Source organism: Manacus candei, unplaced genomic scaffold (genome assembly GCF_025592945.1).
Source record: "Manacus candei isolate 608988 ecotype Guabito, Panama unplaced genomic scaffold, ASM2559294v1 h1tg000005l, whole genome shotgun sequence".
NCBI lineage: Eukaryota > Metazoa > Chordata > Aves > Passeriformes > Pipridae > Manacus > Manacus candei.
In genome coordinates this window covers 11,968,510-11,990,047 of record NW_026138053.1, presented here as the reverse complement: position 1 = coordinate 11,990,047, position 21,538 = coordinate 11,968,510, and the positions used below count along the sequence as shown (strand labels likewise).

The window sequence follows — 21,538 nt, the reverse complement described above, 5'->3', positions numbered from 1 at the left end:
CTATCAGTAAACTGTTTCTGGGTTTGTTTTAAAACTGGGCAGCAATATCATCAGAGTGTAGTATGCTGCTGTTTGCAAACCTTTCGGATGTGTGAGCTCAGGCAGACAACAGCAAGCCTATGATGTAGAGTCTGATGTGGTATTAGCAATGTCAATCCAAAAAACAGAACTAAAAAAAGTTATTGTGGCACAGCTGGCATTGTTTGCAAGGATAACCTCTTCAGATTTTAAGCACTCACGGGATAAAAAAATAGCTCAATGCAATTTGAACTGCCACCATCCACCAAGCTCTTTGAATTTACAGCACTTGGAACTACACAATAGATTGGAAAGGAAGCAATCTTGTGTTAAGAAACTCCATGCTACTATGCTAGAGAGTGTACAGGTGCAAGGTTGCAAAGGGCCAGACTTTGCTATGGTCCTTTCATCTGATACTCTCACTGGGCAGAGCGGTTCCTGCAGGAGACAAAGCCACTGAATGACATCAAACAAGTCTTAAAGCCCATGGAGAAAACAATGTTACTGACGGTGCATAACTGAAGTCGGCAAGTCAGGAGAGAGACTGATAGCTGCCAGACTTACCTCAAGCTCTGAATGTGCCTCTGCAAGAAGTGTACTTCCGAGAGTAAGAAGGGATCTCAATGGCCCAAAACCCACTGAGACAATCACCATATATTATGGCAACTATCAGCATTTATGTTTTGCACACATTTGATACTCTGCTCTAAAAATACCCAAGTGGTGCTAAAGGCTGGATGATAACAGGATAACATACCCCCTGACCTGCGTCCACTTCCCTCTGCATCCAGCTCCTCAGTCCGTGGCTAGAAAGTGCTGCATGGCCCCCTTGGTATGATGCATTGAGACCCTTAGCAAAACAAAATGGTTTAATGATATCATTGAGGGTTTTTTTCTGTATCATATTCTGGGAAATACAAAGTGAGAGGGTTAGTTCGTATTTTAGACTACAACAGGTACATCAAGAGAGGTGTGTGCATGGAGTGTGTAAGTTCAGGGTGCTGTTGTTTAATGGACTGCAGTCACATATTGCAGCATGTGTACATGTCTCCTAAACTGGAGACTGAATCCTTAAAGGTTCCCTTGCTACACCTTACTTCTCCAGACAAGAGACAGCAATATAATACGGTATTACCAGAGTAGATGATTCATTCTGATATGCTACTTAAAACATGCCAAGGACATTAGCTACAGCTCAGCCAAAAACTCTGCCTGAAATAAACATTGATCTGATGGAGTCCTGCATTAATTTTTAAAACATAACAGCAGGGGGCAAGGAGGGGCAGAGTTTTTCATTGTGAACTAGCTGCTTACACAATAGAAATGAGGTATACTTTTAATGCTTACTGTCCTTTTTTCTAAATAATTCTCTCCAGAAGCTCTAATTGCAATGGCAAAGTTCTGAAGAATTCTAAGGCTTTTAAAGCTCTTATGTCAGAATAATTTGGTTTTCAGTACATAGTCTGAAAAATGCATCCTGCCTTGCACATTGTGCATAAGATTGCAGAAATGTATTTTTAGTCATGAGCTAAATTATCATCTGGCTTGATGGATATTTCAGCTGCATTACATGCATTTGATCTGAATGTAGCTCATTGCTTACTTTTCCCCCCCTCAGATTATGCAGTGGCACTTTTCTTACATGCTTATAACATGCAATTTATCCCCAACATCTGACTAAATCTTGGATTTTCAGTCATCTGGCATACTTGTAAGTTCTTCACATTTTTTATTACTTTGCTTACAGCTAATTATTCTGGATACAGCACAGTCTATTTATATGCTTTGTAAACACTCCCTCTTCCAAATGTTTTGTGGTATCATTTTGTTCAGTGTCTTTATGGATGACTGTCAAATGAGGAAAGCAGCTGAACTGGAGAGGCATAGGAGAGAAAGGAAAATAAAACCCCTAACATCAACAAGGGAGCAATTGTCAGTATTAGCAACTATTTCCCCCGTAACTATTCTATTAAATTACTTACAAATCTGGAGTAAGATGTTACCTGCTGCTACGCAAAATGAAGATTAGATTTTTTTTTTTCCTGTCAGAGTTCTAAGTGAAGTAACTTCAGTGCATAAAATTCCACATTGCAGAACCAGCAGCTTTTGCAGAATCATGGCATCATCAAAGTTGGAAGAGACCTTTGTATTGTCTCGTCCAACCATCAGCCTAGCACTGCCATAATGACTCCTAAACCATATCCACATGTGCCACATCCAGATGCCTCTTGAACACTTCTAGAGATGGTGACCCCACCAATGCCAAACCACTCTTTCAATGCATCCAGGAGAGATGCTGTACACTTCCTGGAGGTCCTAGGGTGGAGTGCCCATCTGGAGGATGCTGAGCACCAGAAGAAGGTTGCAGGCTTGTGAAAAGTAATCCAGGACCCTGTAAGAACTCCAGTGTGCAATGTGAAGTTGCAAACAAAAATTAATGCTGGTTCTTTGACAAGTTCTAGACTTCTCGGCTTTGAAGGAGTTCATTCATTAAACTGTTGCATCTGTGTTTGGGTCAACATGGTGCAGTACTCATCTGTTGTTCAACTTTTGATTATGTCTAAGCCAAAACTGGATAACTAAATAGCCATAAGGTTTTTACAGCTCTCTGTAATTAGAGTAATCCAGGCACATCTGGCTTAATGAACTTCTTTGATCCAAGCACAAAAAGAAGTCTCATCTTTCAGATGTATTCATATTTTTTTCTAGTTTTTTTAATTTCTGAATCACTATTTATGGGAGGATTTTATTCAGTTTCTTACATGACATGAGTGGGGAAGGGGGAAGGGTTATCTGAAATAATTCAGGTGAAAGACTTGGTCTTTTACTTTCCTGCAACAGGAGTTCTCGCTTACATACCTAATAAATTTTAAATAACTGAAGAACAGGATCAAAATTTCACCTCTAAAAATAAGGTGATGAAACAGGCTATTAAAAATATTACGCTTTATTGGTGGTACAGCTGTAAGGGATTTATGAAAATTAATTATATTACTATTGTAAAAATATCAGCCTTGAAGTTAGTGCCAATGTATTTGAGTCTTCAATTCCACATATTCGTCTGCCTGGTATTTTAAGAAAAAGCAATCAACTTAAAATCTCTTTCTCTATTGAAATTTTTTTTCCTGCTATTATACATGCCTGATGTAAAATTCTTAATTTGGAAATTAAATGTTCATCATACAAAAATACCAAGCTGTACTTGACAATAATTTTGGCTTTCTTAATCCAGAAATTCCGAGAAGCCAAACAACAATAAGCCCCAATTTTTTTTGATAATTGGGAGCTAAAAAGTTGTGAAGAAATCCTATGATGGCTTACTTATAGAAGAAGTATACTTCTCTTTCTTGTATATGTTCTTCTCTTTTCTTCTCTTACTTGAGAGAAGAAAAAGGTGGGAAATAGTACAAATTCTGTTTTCATTGATAATGTTAATACCTGTCTGGAAACTCCTTTTTTGTTAAACATCATCAACAATTGTCATCAGTTTTAAATTACTCCATTATTCTGCATGATTTAAGTAGGCTCTGTGTTAAAAGACTCAGGATGTTTAGAAACCCCTAGAGAGTGTTAGTGGGAAGTTGGAGGAAACTTTCTGACATAACAGAACAATCATTTATTTTTTTATGGTTGAAAATTGGTCAAATTATTTATGTTTTTGTGATTAAATTTCTCTCTTCCAGAAGATGGAGTTCATAACTATTCATAGTAGATATTATTTCTCTCTCTTTCGAAGTTTGAGTAGGGAAAATTGACTTCTTGTGGCTGTCTCAAACAACTATATTTGCTTAATTTTGAAGGTCATAAACAGGAGCCTCATGGAATTTTCTGCTTTTATAATTGGGGAGAAAATTCTGATAGGATTTTTAATGCGAGAACAAGTCCTCTTAACTCTAAGGCAGAGATTTAACATAGTGTTAGCCATTAGGCATAAGTATCTCACCTCTCATCAGGTGAGAAACGGAGGGCCAAAGCTTCTGCAAATTCCCCTTGCTGTTGCCAGAAGCTAATTTTGCAGAAGCAAGCTAAAGCTCTACTTTCAGTTATAGCAGAAGGAACACGTATTTTTGGCTGCAGGGCAGCAGTATAAGAACACATTCAGTCCCAGGGCTGGAGACAGAGATGATCAGGACTTTGCTTTTCTAGGACCAATGAACTGTACAATGAAGCATCTCCCACAGTCGCTGAGAAAAGAAAGGGAATGTCTTCAAAAAAGACTTGCCTGATGTAGAGCTCTCTGTGGCTTGGGAATGAAATAATTCTCAGATGACTGCCCTGGTTCTTCCAGATGTGTGAGCAATTTTTAGTGCTGATGATATTTTGTTAGCAGGCTAAGAGCACTGTATGAGTGTGGATGGTTTCACTGCAAATGGAGTCCAGTTTTATTCTTTTACAGAGAATGGGTTTCAGGAAATACCTGCAGGTTTTATCCTGCAGAAAGATGTCCCATAAGATATCTCAAAGGGTTTTTTGACCCATATGTGAAAGGGTGCAACAGAGCACTACCAAGGAGGTTAAGCAAGTGTCCTTGGGTGCTATGAGCTTGTGTTTTTTTCATATAGGCCAAACCCAGATTTTCATTCTTTTGAAAAAATAGTCTTTTGCTTCCTTTTACTGATGGAGACAGAGCAAGATTTATATAATGACAGAGAACTGGGACCTTCTGGGGAGGGCTCCTGCTATGAGCAGGAGGCTTTGGGGCTGTGTAAGCCTTGATGCAGGGGACCCTGCCAAGGTTTCTGAATGTCCATGGCAGGAAGTTACAGCCACCATGCTGGTGTGGGAATGCTCCTTAAACACGCCTGCTGAGGCCCGTCTTGCTCGCTATGTCTCTCAGCACACATCAGTAGGGATGGCAGGAATCAAACTTAGTCATATTTATGGACTTTGGTTACCAGGGTTTTTTCAGTTCAATGAGTATCCCAGAAAATACCTCATGTCTAATACATCTTTGTGCCTGTAGGAGTGGGTGTCTTCGCTTCCTGCCTGGATGGCAAACACTCTATCAATGATGGAATAAAGATTAACCAAAAATGAAAGTCATTGAGTTTTCTCTAACTCTTTCTGGTTTTAGTTTCACCAGTTGTTCTTAGGCTCCAGAGCCCCTCTTTGAGATGGAAATTTACTGTGCTTCTCTCTTGGCAGTTTGGCTTATTTGGTAATTAGAGTCTACTTGCTTTGTGAGCTGTTCCCATGGTCCCTCAGTTGTGCTCATTCTTGCTCTTGTATTTTCTGTTCCCTTACTACTTTCCTAGTAACTGCTACTCAGGCTCCTCTCTTCCTTTAACATTTTCTTGTGTGTTTGGCTAGGCTTCTCTGCATTCTTGGTATGGCATATGATGTGCCATCACTAGAACAAGATGTCACAGCTTTTCAGCAGATGGAAGTGGAGTTACTTCTCCAGAAGGCTCTGCTTCAATCGCCTGTTTCAGTTCTCTCCACGAGTTTTTACTCTGCTTCATGGTGGGTCTCTGCTACAGCAGTGGCTTTCCAAAATGGATAATACCTGGACTTGTAAGCAATTACAAGTATCTTGGCTTTAGCAAGCCACCTTTCCCAGTTTAAGCCACTGGAATCTTGTGGTCTGTAGTCGCTACTCTGTCTTGCGGTTCACTGAGACTCTCTTCTATTTCTTGCTCCTGGCTGGATATATTCCCTTGTTTGTTTTAACTAAGTACCTTAAGGAATCCCACTAGTCTATATGGTTATTTGTGGCTTGGCATTTTTTTCAGTCCTCACTCTATCATGCCAATTTTTTTTTTTTTTGCTCTGTGTGCCAGGACCTCTTAAGTTTGGTCCCCTCTACTTACAGCATCTCTCCTTTCCTCCCTCAGCTCCTTCCCCTCACAGGTTTTTGTGTGTTCAGGTTGTGAGGTAGAAAAGTCCTCTTCGCTCTGAATGCTTCAGAATGTAAACTGATGTTAATTTTCTCTTTAGTTTCCTAGTTGAAAATTAGAAGGGATAGGATTAATCCAAATAGTCATCATCTGTGGTCTTTAAAGGTATTTCCAGACTTTTGGCATATTGAAAACTGCCAGAACGTAACAGGCATACCTAGAGAGAGAAGACAAATGCTGGTCATTACAATTTTTTTCATTTTCTACAATGAATATGCATGTCTAATCGTTTCAGATCTGAAGTCCCCCTTTCTTCAATTTTAGCTGATTATTGTCAAAGACATGCTGTAATCCTTTCCATATCTTGTATTTCTTAATCACATTTGATAGCTTGGTAACTTTCTTTAACCAGAGCAATGTGTTACACTTTTTTTTTTTGGCTGCCACAGAGAATTTTAAATGATTTTGCTGAACTAGGTTTCAGCAGTTTTGGTATGTAGCCTAACACCATATACTGTGGTGTGCAGAGAAAATTGGTTCTCCAAAGGGAACTCAATAGCAGCATGGACCTTCTGCCAAAAATTCCTAATTCTGGGACAGTACCAGGAAACTTGTGTGGGTCCCATTCTGCTCCTACTGAAGTCAAAGTCAAAGCTCCTCCCAGTTGCAGAGGGATAAGGTTCAGGCTCCAACACTCAGTCCTCGCATTCCCATTTCACACATTTTCCTTCAAATTCCTTTTTTTTCTTTTTATTTTTAGGCTCTGGCAATATACTAACCTTTGCTCTCTCTTGTACATTTTCTGGAAGGCAAATTACAGATAGAAACCATTTTCCTCATCTCTTACACTGTTTAAGAGTAGCTCCTGTTTTGTGCCCCAAAGCACGGCTGGAACTCAGCAGCAGTAATCTGGAGTGACAGATGAGCAAGTCAGATCATGAAAGGAGGAAAAAGCTGCTGGAAAAGGAGTAAACAAACAGAAGAAAAGCTTGTAATCTTATCAGAAAGACAAGAAGTGATGTCTCAAAAGAATTAAATTTTTATTTCAGTAATCCCCGAGTTTACTCGGAAAGACAAGGAATCGGGGATAGGCTGTGGACAAGCAGGAGACAGCAGACGTGAAAAGATGGGATCTTGGGACATTTGCCATAGGAAATGAAACTCCAGCATCACTGTGTTGCAATAAGTGCTAATAGGTTTGGAGCTTGACCATGTCTTATGTGTGTGTAAGTATACACACTGCTATATATAGCTCTGGAAATAAACTCAAGTAATCTGATAGCTTTAAACATAGTCAGTTTTCTTATTGGACTGTAAGAACAGTTGGAAAAAGCAAGTGTAAGAATAGAATTGATACTGATTTTTGCCATGAAGCTTAGAAGAGATATGGAATTGATCTTAAACACCAGGTGATGGGTAGCAAGTTGGGGACTGCTAGACTGTTAACAGCAGTGACACACAATCACTGCCTGACATCAGGGAAGTAATTTCATTTCCTTTTGCTTTTTCGTTTGCTTTCTTCATCTGCATTAGATGGTGCTAATTTCTTCTGTTAGGAGCTGTTGAAGGGTGCTAATACGGAAGGAAAGCAACTGAGCTGCCGAGTAACAGTCTCTTCTCAACAAAAACAAGTGCAAGAGTTTCCAGGTGGAGAGACACGGGGAAGGGAAGAAGGAGCATCCCTTGCACATTCCCAACCCGTTTGTGTACATATGACTTTGAAACACGTGAGCTGTGTGCAGTGAGGAAATGGAAGGGCCCAGGTAACCCTCCTCCTGGCCTGTGCCTCCCTGTGGCCTGACCAGCCCCCTGGGCTCCTTCCATGAGCACAGCCTAAAGGCTGTGTTCAACCCCAGCAAGGGCTGTAATAAGGTCATAAGGAACAAAGTGCCAATAAGGAGTCAAGAGTCCTACTTCATTAACTTAATTTTGTAGTTTTGAATATAGAAAACTGAGCAACCAATGCTAATTTTTAAACTTAAGATATTTTAAGTAACTGCATAATCAGAGTCAGCAAAGCTTTATTTACACTCTTTATGTGCAGCTAGCAAAAATCTCAAATTGTGCCTTCTGCAGTGCAAATGCTGCTGGAAAGGGAGACTTCTGCATGTAATGTCCGCAGCCCATCTCACCATGTGTTGCAGGTTGGCTTCTGTACTTGTCAACGTGCAATGAAACAAGGACAGGGTTTACCCAGGGTCACTCTCAGGGCAAAATTCTCTCCATAATATCCCTAATACTGATGCTAAAGGGTTAAGAAAACAACTATTTTTCTACTGCATACTAGACATCTTATTTAAGAGATTGATAGATTTCAGGGACTAGCACCAAACTCAGTCAGTAATGTACATGTGTTACTTCATCTTAATGCTAATAAACAAAACCTAAATGAAATACAATACTTCCCTTGTTGGAAGCCATTCAAGTGTGATTTAAAACAGAAGGCTGACAAATACTTTATTGCAGTAGTGTCCAATATCTCCCTGGGCAGGTACCATGTTCTCTTCAGTGAAATGCACATTTTTACAATTTGCTGTCTGTTTGTTTAATGTAAGGTACTTAGACAGGAAAGCAAAATGTTGTCAGCTTTTACCTTTGGCTTTTAAAAAGTGAAGTAAATAGGAAATCCTGCAGCCAATGAGGATTCAAGGTATTGAAAATTAATTTGAATGTGAAATCAAACATCCTGTTGCATTGCCTGAGAATATTTTTTTTCCCTATAACTTTGGTTTCTTATCCCCAGCAAAATTCAGCAGCTTAGGTTTGCTCTTAGTTCTCTCACCGTTTTCCCCTCCATCTTTTTGACAGTTCCCAGCTACCTGGATCACCCAGAAAAGTATTTTTCAGCTGACTGGAGCATCCTCAGTGACAACAATACAGAACTCCTGTCTTTTAGAGCATTTCCTCATGTCTTCTCAGTTCTTTTATGTTCTGCTCTTTGGGAATATGTTTGGTTTTATTTCATGACATTTTTCTCGAACTTACCTACAACTAGAAGGTATTTGCTGCATGTCTGATGTGAAATCTTTGTTCTTGTAGCACCCAGTAAGAGCCAAGTACCATAACCCTAACTCACATCAGATTTCTGCTGAGGTTCATGGAAGTTTTGCCAAAGTAAGGCTGCAGGATTTGACCACAGGTTTGCTGTACAGTGTGTACTGCAACCTGCACTATTGCTTAACTCTACCTCCTTTGTTTCTAATGACAGTTTGCATAAAGATGTCTTACAGGATAAAGTTACAATAGGCTGTGTTACAGGGACAAGGTAAGAAAACTGGAAATTAAAGCTAGAAAGACCTTTGCCTCTCTAGGAAGACAGTGAATGGTATTTCTTTTGGCATTTTAATGCTACTAAATTACATCTCCTCTTCAAACATCGTTAAGGATGTTTCTGGACCCAACTCCAATTATACGCGAGATACAAACCCTCCAGCGCGCTCAGCTTTCCCTCTTTATATCGTTTCATCCTCTCCCCCACGCCGGTCCCCATATTTTAATTTAACTCGCAGCTTCCTGCCGAGTCTCCCCAGCTGGAGCCCATCGGCAGCCGAAGGCTCCTCTCACCCTCCGGGTGCATTAAAAGGCATCACCTGTCCCAGCGCTGCCGCTCGGGCCGCTCGCACCTGGGCCCGGCTGTGCTTGGCTCGGCATTGCCGGCGGCGGGTGCGGGTCCGCCTCCTCTCCCGCATGCGGGTCCGGGTCCCGGTGCGGGTCGGCGCCGGGGGGAGCGGCGCGGGGCAGCGAGCACCATGCAGGGCCGGGGCCCGGCCCGCCCCGGGGGCCGCGTGTGCTGATGTAATCGCCAGGCAGCCAGCGCTGAAATTCAACACCGCGGCGGGCAGGAGCTCCGCCGGGGCAGGCGGTGCAGCGCCGCTCCGCCGCCGGACTCCGCGGGCAGCCGCGGGGCGCCCCCGCCGCCCGGCCCCCGGCGCCCCCCCCACCGCCGCGCCCGCCCCCGCGGGCCGTACGCGGGCCGGGCCGCCCCCGGGCTTGCGCGGAGCTTGGCGGAGACCTCGGGGCCGCCGGGGTTTCGTGGGCAGGAGCTGACCCTGCGGCGGCGCGGCGCTCGGCTTTCCCTCGGATCTCCGCTGCCCGGGCAAATGCATACAAATGCATTTGGGAGCCGAGAGGACAAGGCGAGGACGCATCTCTCCCGCGGCACAAACGTAAGCGGGAGCCGGGGAGGCGTGACGGCGGCGACGGGGCGCATCGCACCGCACCGCCACCCTGCCGTGGGGCGGGCAGGGCATGGGGGCTGCTGCTCAGCTCCCCTCCGGGGGCAGCGGACGGTGACCCCGACGGGTTGTGTCCTCAGCCCTACCTTCCGAACGCCAGCTGTAACCCCACGGGGTCCCCAGTGCCCCCGGCGGACCGGCGGGGTGCTGACTCCTCGCACGGGCACCGTCTGTGCCGCTGGCTGTGCGTCTCTCCCCTCCGCACTCTCCCATGACGTCCTGGATGTGCCCCATCCTGTCCAGCACCCTGGTGTCGTCCTTCTCCCCCCGAGCCCACACCAGGCAGCCTGGCTCTGGGGTCCCCGGGGAGTGGAGACAGCCCGACCCGCGAGCCAGCGCACCCCTGATCCCCGAGGGGGAACGAGGATCCCGGTGGCCGCAGTGCCCACAAGGAACCGGGAAGCTCCTGCGCCCTTTTGGTACCTAGCTCTTAAAACACAGCAAACAACCAAAACATGCAGAATTTAGGTTGAAGAGCTGAGGTTACTCTCTTAATAATAGAGATAGCCAGATGAGGTGCTTTGTGTTTATGCACTTCTACAAGAGGCTGAAGTAATTCTAATGCATCCTCATCTGTGGTTCAAAGTAGAGCTCCTCTCTCTACAGTTTGCCTAAAAGCAGCCTAGGCAAGATGACTGTGAATTTATGGTAGTCGTAATATTAGAGAGGTTACCATTATGTGTCTGTCTTCGTAACGCACTAATTTTGTTCTGGCTGTGTCTTAAACTAAGTTTACTGAGTTCTCCAAGCGGGACAGAAGGATTTGTTTTGTGTTATAGGGAGGATTATGCTGCCAAAACGTGCCTGGTGTGTAACTCGGTGCATTAGAATGCTTGTGAGCAGTTACGTGGCTGCCTGAAGGTGGCCTTCCCAGGAGAACTGTGTGTTTAATGGATGTGTTTGGAGGACTTATTCAGGAATTGACTGAATGCAATTTAAAAAATGGTTTTATTTGATAACTGTAAATGGGTGTTACTGATGGAGAAACATAAATTGCATTACAGGAAAGACAGACAGTAGCAGAGATGCAGTTTACTCAGGTTAAAAATCTGAGATAAGAATATATATCTATATACTTTTATATTGTTTACCTAATTTACTGGTCTAGAGAGAAAGCAATCTGGTTGATTGCCTGTATTAAGAAGCCAGAATTCTTTGCAAAAGATCAGGTTTCCTTAGTATATGTCAAACCAGTAAATCCCTTGCAACCCTGACCACCTTTTGGTTGAAATGCCATTAGGTCAGGCCTGTATAGGGGTTTCTCTGCAGGTTAAACAAATAAAACAGCTGCATAACTTCTAAATCTCTCACCAAGTTTATTGACAGAATATTTAATTTTAAAACATGAACAGCCTTGTCACCCTTGTTTCTTGCAAGCACTGAGTTGTAGAACATTTGAGGAATGATCTACAAAATATACAGAGACAAACCCTATGAAAGAAGAGTGTTTCATGAGTGGGAATTTGAGTTGCATACTTTTGCATTAATACAGATGAAAATGGTGTACACTATCTACAGAAGAAATCTAATGTAAGAAATCACAGATTTACTCATAAAATGGTTCTAAAATTATGTCATTTTCATTAATTTTTTTCCTTTTAAAAATACTAACAGAGTTGACTGTTCTTTTGGATGTGGCAGTTTCTCATTTTAAGCCAGATGCTGTTGGGAGACTGTCTGGGCCACCAGTCAGGGAGTTTCCTTTCTCTGAACTTGTACAACCCTGTTGTACAACTCTTCTTAGGTCGCTGCTCCTCTACCTCTCGCCTTATCTTGTATTTTTACCATTTTCCATTCATTCAAATGGTGACCTTTGGCTAAGGGTACAGGAGCTTCCCCCTTTGCTGGCTAGTTGCATGGTGCCATCTGTACCCAGAGGGCATGTGACTGTCACCCTGGAGAGGCTGTTGGGTCCCCTCAAGCCATGTCGATAGTGGATCTTCTAAAATTTGAGAAGGAGCACTGGACCCAGTGCCTCATCTCATTATAGTAGCAAAGAAAGTTATTTTTCTTTTCACATCTTGAAAGGTAAGATTTATAACAGCTTGAGGTCTTTGAGAAGCCCAGGTCATCTCTGTCTAGAAGGTGCTATGACCTTTCCCAAAGTTCTTCTCTGGTTAGATGAACCCAAACTGGGCCATTCTCCTCAGCAGTCCCCAGAGGACATCCGGTGAAACAATGCAGATGGGGCAAGTGCTGATATTTAAACCATCATCATTGATGAGCACAGGGTTGAATGCATCTGTGGCAGTTACATTGGGAACAGGTTTTCCTGTCTTCTGTACCAGCAGTATTTCTTCCTTTAAACTGGATATTTAGGAAATTAGGCTGGAACAAAGAGGGTGATGCTGTGCACTGACCAAACCTGAGCTCTGTATGCTACTGAATAGTCTTCAGAGGATGGAATTTTGCATCATTGTTTGCCAAACTTGCTTTGAAGCTTATTAGTTTCCTCATCCATCTGTCACCCCAATGCAAAAAACCACCATGGATAGTTGCTGTCCACTCTGTAGGAAGAGGCAAACAGCCACAAGATGTCAAAGATCATCAGAAAGATAAAGTCAGTTTTAAGTGGTAGAATAGATCAACCACATTTGATAGTGCCTTCCTGCAAAAGATTTATAGTAGCCCTCAGCCTGTGCTTGCATGTAAAATAAAGAGGATTAAAAAATAGGCGAAAGGGAGGAAGCTCTAGAGATACCCAGGCTTTAGGACAGGACATAGACAAGGTGTATTGGAACAGCTTCATGTGTGATGTTTAAGTGGGGGAAAAACAGCCAGCATTTGAGTCAACTGGAGTCCTCCTTGCTACATGCTTTTGTGTTTTTTCTATTGTTGTGTCCCAACAGGGCAAGTCTCCCCAAGATCTGTGGGTTCAGCCAACACAAGGGCTAAGTTCCTTGGAGCTGTGGCAAATGATGGATCAAGCCACATTCATGTTAGCAGCAGGGAGCCTGAGGTCTTAGTGGCTATGCTGGTGTGAGAGTGGAGGCTGACAACTGACTACTCTGCAGCTTAAAATCTGCAAATGTAAAGAGTAGTGGTCTTGATCAAGAAGAGAGAGTTGCACAAATGGTTTCTCTCAAAAAGACAGAATTTCATTGTTTCATTTTCAACCCTGGAGGGTTCACTTGTACAACTTCACTTTAGGTTGTGCATGGTTTCATTTACAAAAGGTTTTACTTGTGAAAAAAGATAGAAAGACTATCTTTTCCCATGTATTAGAGGACCTCCAGCCCTGTGGTTGTCTCTGGTCCCTGTTTTTCTCTTAGTTGTTCACTCATTTGTTCTTGACATTAGCTGGAGAGCACTGGAGAGGCAGACATGTGTCTTTACGTCTCACTAAATGTTCCTGTATATCCAATTACATCTGTTTAATTTGCAGCCCTGGGAGCATTTTGGAATTTCTTGCTTTCCTACGTTGTTTGCTGGGACATGAGAGAGGCAGATACCTGACACACACAGCTTGTGTGTGTGTGTGGAATAGGCTATTGTAATGTTGTGGAATAAGCTATTGTAATGTTAAGAGGAGTCATCTTTGAATTCTGGGCTCTGGGGTTCTTTGAGCACTCTTATTTTGGAGGTAGCTAAAATGTCTTATGAGATTTTTAATTGTAAATCCATTTTGCACCTTTAAAAGTCAAATAGAGAGTTGTCCTAAGTTTTAGCTGATATGGTGCAATGCATGGGCTGTCTTTCTGACACAGCTATCTCCTGTCACTGAGCTTCTCATTAGATCAAAAGATGATGCATCGTGTGATGCAGAAACTATGAATTTGAATTCTGGTCTTTAGAAGTGAAAAAACTGAAGTGAGTGTTCTGTAGCTGATGTGCTATTTGGACAAGTCAATGTTAGGTCTTTTGTAGGAGTGGCAGAACTGCTCCAGTAGACATTTTGTGGCTGTAGCAGGAGAAAGCTTGAAGGGAGGAATAGCTAGGGTCTGGAGTGGTGGTTAATTAAAAAACATGTCTTTACAGGCATGTTGGGATTTGTAAGGTGTAGTTTCCGCCCTTCTCCACTTCCATAATAAGAGCTGAAGCACTGATGCATATTTTTGAGTATCCTATACGTTCTGTGCATTTTCTTCTAAAAGACATGATGTATCTGCAGTTTTCCAGTGGCAGTGATGACTATTGTGTCTTAATGTTCCTTAAATTATTCATTCTGATGGCCAAAATTTAAGCTCTCACAATATGCACATCCACTTGGTAAAACCAGGTTTTTGCTCTGTGGTTTTCATGCACTTGGATGTTTCTGGAACGTTTGAATTGCAAACCCATGGAAGGAATAGTAAGACATTTCACTAAATACTTCTCTATATATGCGTGTGTACATGTACATCCATGAAGGACCTTGTCTCCCTCCATAAGGTCCTGTATGAAGTGGTAAGGTTTTCTTCCTGCCCTGCCAAAGTTACATCACATGAAATTACAGGTGTTCAGTTGCAACTGTTACTTTCAAAATATCTTCATTCCAGATACTCAAATATTCTCTGACTTGGTCCAGCAAACACTTTTAGTCACTCTAGCACTTAATGTTATGAAAAGTCAGTGATGTTACATACCTTAATAAGCAAGAGGATTGAACTGCAGCTTGAGCATGAGTTGTTAGTGTCAGAACTATATTTCTGATTTTTTGAAATATTTCTCCTCAGAAGTAGATATAGGCTACTATAATTGTTACATACATCTGTGCCTGGATATGCAACATTAACAGAAAATATATTTCTCATTTATTAAAAGATTCAGTCACTGATAAGAGTGTGATTGGATGTTAATCTGGCTAATAAGATAATGGATAAGAAACAGCAGACAGTCTGTTTCTGATCATGGAAAAAATATGCTCTTTGTACAACATTCAACAATTTTAAAGCAAATTTTGAGCACATAATCTATATCAACCTTATACATATTTGTTGAAACAACTGAAACATCAGTGTGCTATCAACATTATTCTCACACGAAATCCAAACCACAGCACTCTACCAGTTACTAAGGAGAAAATTAACTCTATCCCAGCCTAAACCAGGACAGTGAGCCTATGCTACCTATCAGTTCTGTATTTTTATATCTGAGCATGGAGTTTTAAGTTGACATGTGATGGGATTTTTTTTATTCTGTCAAGAGCATGTCCTTCTTAGAGCATCATAAAATTTTATAATACAAGAAAAAAGCATGACATAATATTTTCATTTATGGGAATATGATGTGATATAGTGAAAAGATTGATAGCAAGTCAAAAGTATTTAATGATCTCTATAGGCATTAACTTGTCATTTATTTTATGGTTTCTTTACATTAACATTTTCTTTCCAGGAAGAAATTTACTACAAAGCAGCATCCATATTTGAAAGCTGCTGCAAGAAAATATAAAGCAGATGCAGTCACTTTATTAATAAAAGCCAGTATAAAAATATATGTACTATATAAGTTGTACAATGTGATGACTTTGATTCAGGACTTGCTGAAGTCAGTGATATCCTGTCATGGACTTTGGATGTTGAATCAAGCTTCTAATTCATTGGATTTCTGAAACTGTAGATGTTTTCTCACGTGTTTTTTTTTCTTTCCTTCTTTCTCTTTTAGGAAAGCTCTCCTTTTTATTGCAACATGTATAGCTGTGGGTATTGCACAAGTACCCAAACAAGGTGAGAATGCTTTGTTTATAACAGGACATTTGTATAATATGTTACTAGATGAAAAGAGTAAATGACTGTTGTTACCAGTGACCTTAGGTTCAGTTCCTTAACTCACATGACTTAAAGAAAATATCAGCTACAGCATAATGAGAGCAAAAGTTTAAAGTAACCAGTTTAGAAAAGATGACCTTTTGAAAATTACTCAGATTTTCTGTCTATGAAATTGCTTACATATTTAAGCAAGCTCTTCATAAAAAAGAAGCCTTGTACAGTGAAAAGGCTTTGATTGTGTCTTCACTGCAAGTGGGTGTCCTTGGGGGTGGCAAGCTATGACTGAGTTACCTTTGCACTTAAGACTGCAGGCAAACCACTGCATATAATAAAGGCTTGGTCTAGGCTGGCATCATTAAAAAAATGTGAAATTTGGTATTCATTTGGCTTTGCATTCAGATGCAGATGTTAGTGAGGAAAAAAGGTTGCCTTGTTTTTAGTTTCTTTTTTAATCTGCCAACTGTTATAACAGCACCAGATGTGCAGTTTGCTCTGGGAATAATAGCATGTTGAAGTGGTAGAGGCTAACATGCCATGTAGTCATGGCTTATTTGCCATGAGAGTGGCAGCATCAGTTCTCTGCCATGTTCCTTCACTGTACAGGTGAAGCAAGAAATAGGTCATCCTTGGCTGATGTGTTAACTACAAATACTCGTCTGAATACAAACAGCTGAGTTGTGTGGTTAAGACAAGACTCATTCCTGATAATGTTTTGTTAGAGCCCTTTGGGATATCTCAGCAGCCTCCCACCGTTATTCTCACCAATGCCTTTTTCCAGCTCCTCATTCCCAGATATTGGCGAAACTTGTGTTTCCTTTCAGTTGTGGTTTTTTGTTTTGCTTTTTCCCCCAGTTGTCTTTGTAGGTATGCCTTCCATTAGTTGCCTGTTTTTTGCCTGGTAATATTGGTTGTTGATTTTTCACATGTGGCTAAATGGAGACCATACGCTTTTGTGATGGTGGGATTTTCCCAGATTTTTCTGATAGCTGAGCCAAGTTCTCATCAGAGGAGGGGCAGTGCCATTAGATGTGTGTGGCCTGACCTGCTCCAGGCCTGCAGGGATGGAAAGGAAAGAGACTGTTTTAGGGAGGCAGTTTGCAGTTTCCCGGTGCATTGGGAGCAGGTGAGGGATGCCAGAGGCAGGAATGCAGGGATGGTTTGAGCGTCTTCATGCTTCCAACCCACCCTCCTCCTCTGCAAAGAAATAAACTGTTTCTCTCACTTGTCATGTGCCTCAGCCTGAGAATAGTTTTTCTATCAAAACTTCAGGCAAGAACTGTGAAGGCTACAGGACTGGGGGCACAGCGACACAAGCAAGTGGGTGCAGTCCAAGGATTACTTGCCTCTTGGCTCAGAATACCTCCATGCACAGGGCTTTGCAGAAATGGGGTAAAACTTCCAGTGTCAACATGATTATATGGAATTATATTTTATTTTGTCACCATCAGAGAAAGGAACCTTATTTTTTTGTTATTTTGTTGTTGTTATTGTTATTCAGTAGCATTTCTAGATAGCCACAGGAGAAGCCTTACTGAATGGAAATTCCAGTACACAAGTGCCACATGCCATATATGACTTCATTTTCTTTGAGTCCTTGCTTGGGATAAAAATGATGCATTGAACCTTGATGCAACTTGCTGCCCATGGGTAAATTTGGCCCCTCTTGCACTATATTTGCATGATGTGCAAAAGAGGTTGCAAAAAGCAACTCAGAGAACAGCAGACTGAGGAAACCTTCCCCCCCACAAAAAAAAAAAAGAAAAAAGAGCAGCTCAAGTATATCCTTCAGTCTCCATTTATAAGCTGCAGAGCTAGCACTATTGCACTTGCAGTGCTTAGTGTTTGTCCAGGATCAGGATTGTCTGTTCATTAGGAACACGTTAACGCTTTGGTTTTTAAACTTTCTTGGCAGTTATATTTAGAAAAAAAGAGTGTTCTGCCAAATACAAAGATGCTAGCTAATGCACACTCCTCTCCTGAGCTGAAGAGACAGCCTGGTGCTTTACATGAGAAATTATGCCTTGTTCAGTTTGGTAGGCTGCTATTAATTGTGTTCAGTGAAATATACGTAAAGATACAGTCTCAGTCTTTAGGAATTGTACTTTGAGTGTGGCTGAAGGACATGTGGAATCCATGTATCTCATTAGCTTTCCTATGACAGCCACTCGACCTAGTGTCCAGGAGAGCACTGGTTGCAGCCAAGTATCTTAATTTACCCAATTGCAAATGCATCATCACTTAGAAAATGGACAACCTGCGACTACTCTCAGTTCTAATGGAGCTGACTGATGAATGTCCCTTGGGAGTAATGTGTATATTAGGATTGCTGAAACAGAGAAAGCATCTCAGAGCTCCTGCCTTCAGAGTAGTCATAAGTATGGAGGAGTGTGGGAAATGAACAAAAGAGACTGAACGAAATATGGGTGCGAAAAAAATCAAATAGCAAATACCCTCATTCCTCCCCAGTTCTTTTGTGGGACTTTCTTTGTGCCACAAGAGAGTCAGAAGGTTTTTTACCAAAGCTCATGTTAGATTTTCCTTCCCTTTGTGATGCAGTAAGGCTGTGAATTTCTAAAGTCCTCCTAGGAAGTGGAAGGGGAAAGCACTGGATACCAAAAACCTAAAACAACTTTCCCTTCAAGAATCTGAGCTGTTACGATTTGGGGGACTAATGAGTTGAGTAAACAGTAAGTGAAGACAGATGTTTTGCAGGCATGGGTAAACAAAGAAATCTGACAACTGATAGGTAAAGAAAATAGTAGTTGTCATGCTGGGAGGAAAAATGAGGATCGCCTGCTCCCAAAATCCTGTATGCTGCCAAGAGCTTCTGAAAGCCTTAAAATAAAATAAAAATACACGTTGGATCAGAAATTAAATGACTGGCCAAAAAAATTTGGAACAGCCTTTTGGCTTGACAGTGGGTTAACAGGCAGCAAGTCAGCGAGGAATAATTAGTTTATACTTACTTCTTTAATGTCATTTTTCATGTAACATTTCTTTGTGTTTAGCTCTCTCAGGACCTGTCATTGTCCTGCAAATATATTTCTGTGAACATGGAGAATGTCTTATTCCTCATTATGCTCTCTGATGATTTTCCTTTATTTGATAACTTGTAAACTATGTGCTGTTTTCAAATCAGAAGAGCCAAAAATTTGACAATTTTGCTTGCAGTTTGAGATTAGTAGTGATAGGCTTGAATGTAATTTTAAACTGACTATTTTAAGACAGTTTAAGGTTTTTATTTTATACATCAATTTATAATATTTTGGACATATCACATGCATTGTTATTTTTAAATACAAATATATCATTAACAATTTTTAAAAATACAAGTACTTGCCAAATAATTCAGGTTAAGATGTGATATTTAGGCACAACCTTAAGAGGAGAACTGCTGTTCTCCTCTGTGCAGTCGGCTGGCCCAGTCAGTGCACAGAAGTCCTGGAGCAGTGTGTTCAGACTGGGGGATTATTTGCATGTGTGAGATTGCATTGCCCAGAGCACAGGACCTGTATTTCTTCCTAACTTCCCTTTACAAGAGCAATGCAAGGACAGTTTTCTCCTCCAGAACTACAGGCAGACCAGGCAGGGCCGAGGTCCTGGGAAAGTGTGGTGGTTCATTAGCAGATGCATCGTGCTTCAAAGCTCTACTGTAACCTGACCTCTGGTATCAGTCTGACAGATAAAAATGCAGCCATAGTAAATTAATTGCTCTGAGGCAAAACATCTTGAGAAATTGGCGCGCACATGACTTTCTGCAAAGATGTGCTTTCTCCATACCTCCGTCTGCACTGGCTACTCTCCAGGATAATCTTGGCCCATCTGTGAATCTCAAACATGACTAGAAACACTACAAGGTGTGTAATTAATTTTCAAGATGTACAGTGCATTCAGGTTGATACTTTTGTTTCCAATTTATAAACTACTCTCAAGGAAATCTCAGGCACTTTTCATAATTTATCACTGAAACTAAGCCAACATCTGTCTATTCTTAAAATTTGCTATGAATACATTCACTAAACAGAGAAAGGGAAACTGGGAAAGGAGACTTTTTTTCCGCTGAAGGAGTAAACATCCATTTGTTTCAGTTGCTCTCTTCTCTTAATATGGTAGAGAATCCTTAACTTTTCTTGTTTATTCCAAATTTTTGTTGTGCCATTTAATAGCTTCGTTTACTTTATATAGGCACAACATCCATAGTAAAAATACCCTCAGCTAAATGCTATAGAAAGTGACAGTGTCTGCCTGTCAGGCTTATTTGCTCAGTGGAACTATTAGATACTACAAGTAATTTTTGGTATAAATGCTTCACTGAAATTGTTCCAGTTGGGGGTGGAAAAAGATGATACTGTACACGACTGTGCAATGCTGTGAAAACTAGTGTTTGGTTTACCTTTGTGCAAAAAACCAGAAAATTTAGGTTAGAGGGCCCTTGAACTTATCTGTTCCTAGCTCCTGCTGAGATCATAGTCAATGTTGAAGTTAGTTCAGGTTGTTGGGTCCCATCCAGTTGGGCTTTGAAAATCTCCAAGAATGGAGATCACACAATGTCTCTGCCGCCCTGGTTCAGCACTTAAATACTTTTGCGGAGAGAAGGCTTTTTCTTTGTATGGAGCTGGAATTTCTTGTATGGCAGCTTTTGCTTGTTACTCCTCAGCTTTTCTGTTTTCCCTATGGCCTCAATTCAGATAATGGATGGTTTTAATTAGATTCCCCCAAACCTTCCCACCTCAAGACCAAGCAAATGTAGTTCCTTCAGCCTTTTCCCATATTTTAGCTCCCAACCTTCTTGTTCCTTATTTCCATGATTGTGTTTTGACTCAATTTCTGAAATATTTCAGTAGTATCTTTCACAAGAACTCAGTTTTACTAATCAATTGATACCCTAAATGCTGTCTTATTTTGCGACCCTACAGAAAGGCTGCTGGGCACGTGTTTAGCTCCTACTCAAGCCTTTGTAGTGTTTCAGCTGCATTATAAGGCACCTATCAGTATCTTTATGTTGTTCATCCTGAAGGAAGAAGGTGTCTATGCCTACCAACTCCAACATGCTTAAATCTGATGTAGGCAATACCAAATGAATTGGGTCACCTTGGACTGTTGATGTACCTAAAGTGTCTTTGATTTCTTACCCCAAGACAGATATGATTTCAGTTTATCAGGAGGCTAAATGACTGTGTTTCTGTCCAGTAGGTGAAGATATTTAGCCAGGCAAAAGATGGAGGCACTGTAAGGTCCAGGCTAAGGAAAACGTTAAAGGACAAAACTCACATTGTATGAGACAGTAGAGAATCCAACAATGAAAACACCACTGCCAATTCTACCCTGTAGAAAGATCTGTCAAGACTTCTATATGCCAAAGCTAAATCCATAAGACATAAATCAGTAGAATAGTTGGCTTCTCTGTCTCCTTAATGTTTCCTGCTGTGGAGTGCACTTTAATTCAATGTTTTGTCAGGGTAGCTACAGCCTTGTGTTCTTTAGGAGGATAGATAAGCCAGAATATGAGAGCACTGCCCCTTGCGTCCTGACTATTCTCCTCTTTCCTTGCTCCTCACCACTCCCACTGCTGCAGAGTTCACCTCATCAGTACAAGTAAATAAGTGTGAAGGGAAAGGAGGTGGTAGTGGTGCACTCTGTTGCATCTCCCCTTCAAAAGACCTTTGTTTTCTTTTAGTCTGACTAGCTAGCACAGATATATACAGTCATCTGGGAAGAAAATTCCCTTTAAAGCCAGCTCCGTAATGGCACTGGGCCT

General features: G+C 41.4%; 1 protein-coding gene across 3 annotated transcripts in view; it reads left to right on the top strand.

Annotated features, from left to right (window-relative positions):
* Positions 1-9,852: 9,852 nt before the first annotated feature.
* Positions 9,853-21,538, top strand: part of COL24A1 (collagen type XXIV alpha 1 chain) — a 124,630-nt gene continuing 112,944 nt past the window's right edge. For all 3 annotated transcript variants that reach the window (XM_051803852.1, XM_051803849.1, XM_051803840.1), the window contains exons 1-2: positions 9,853-10,021; positions 15,677-15,738. In XM_051803852.1, coding sequence (XP_051659812.1) covers positions 9,966-10,021; positions 15,677-15,738 — 118 coding nt within the window. In that variant the 5' untranslated portion in view covers positions 9,853-9,965. The remainder of the gene's footprint in view (positions 10,022-15,676; positions 15,739-21,538) is intronic.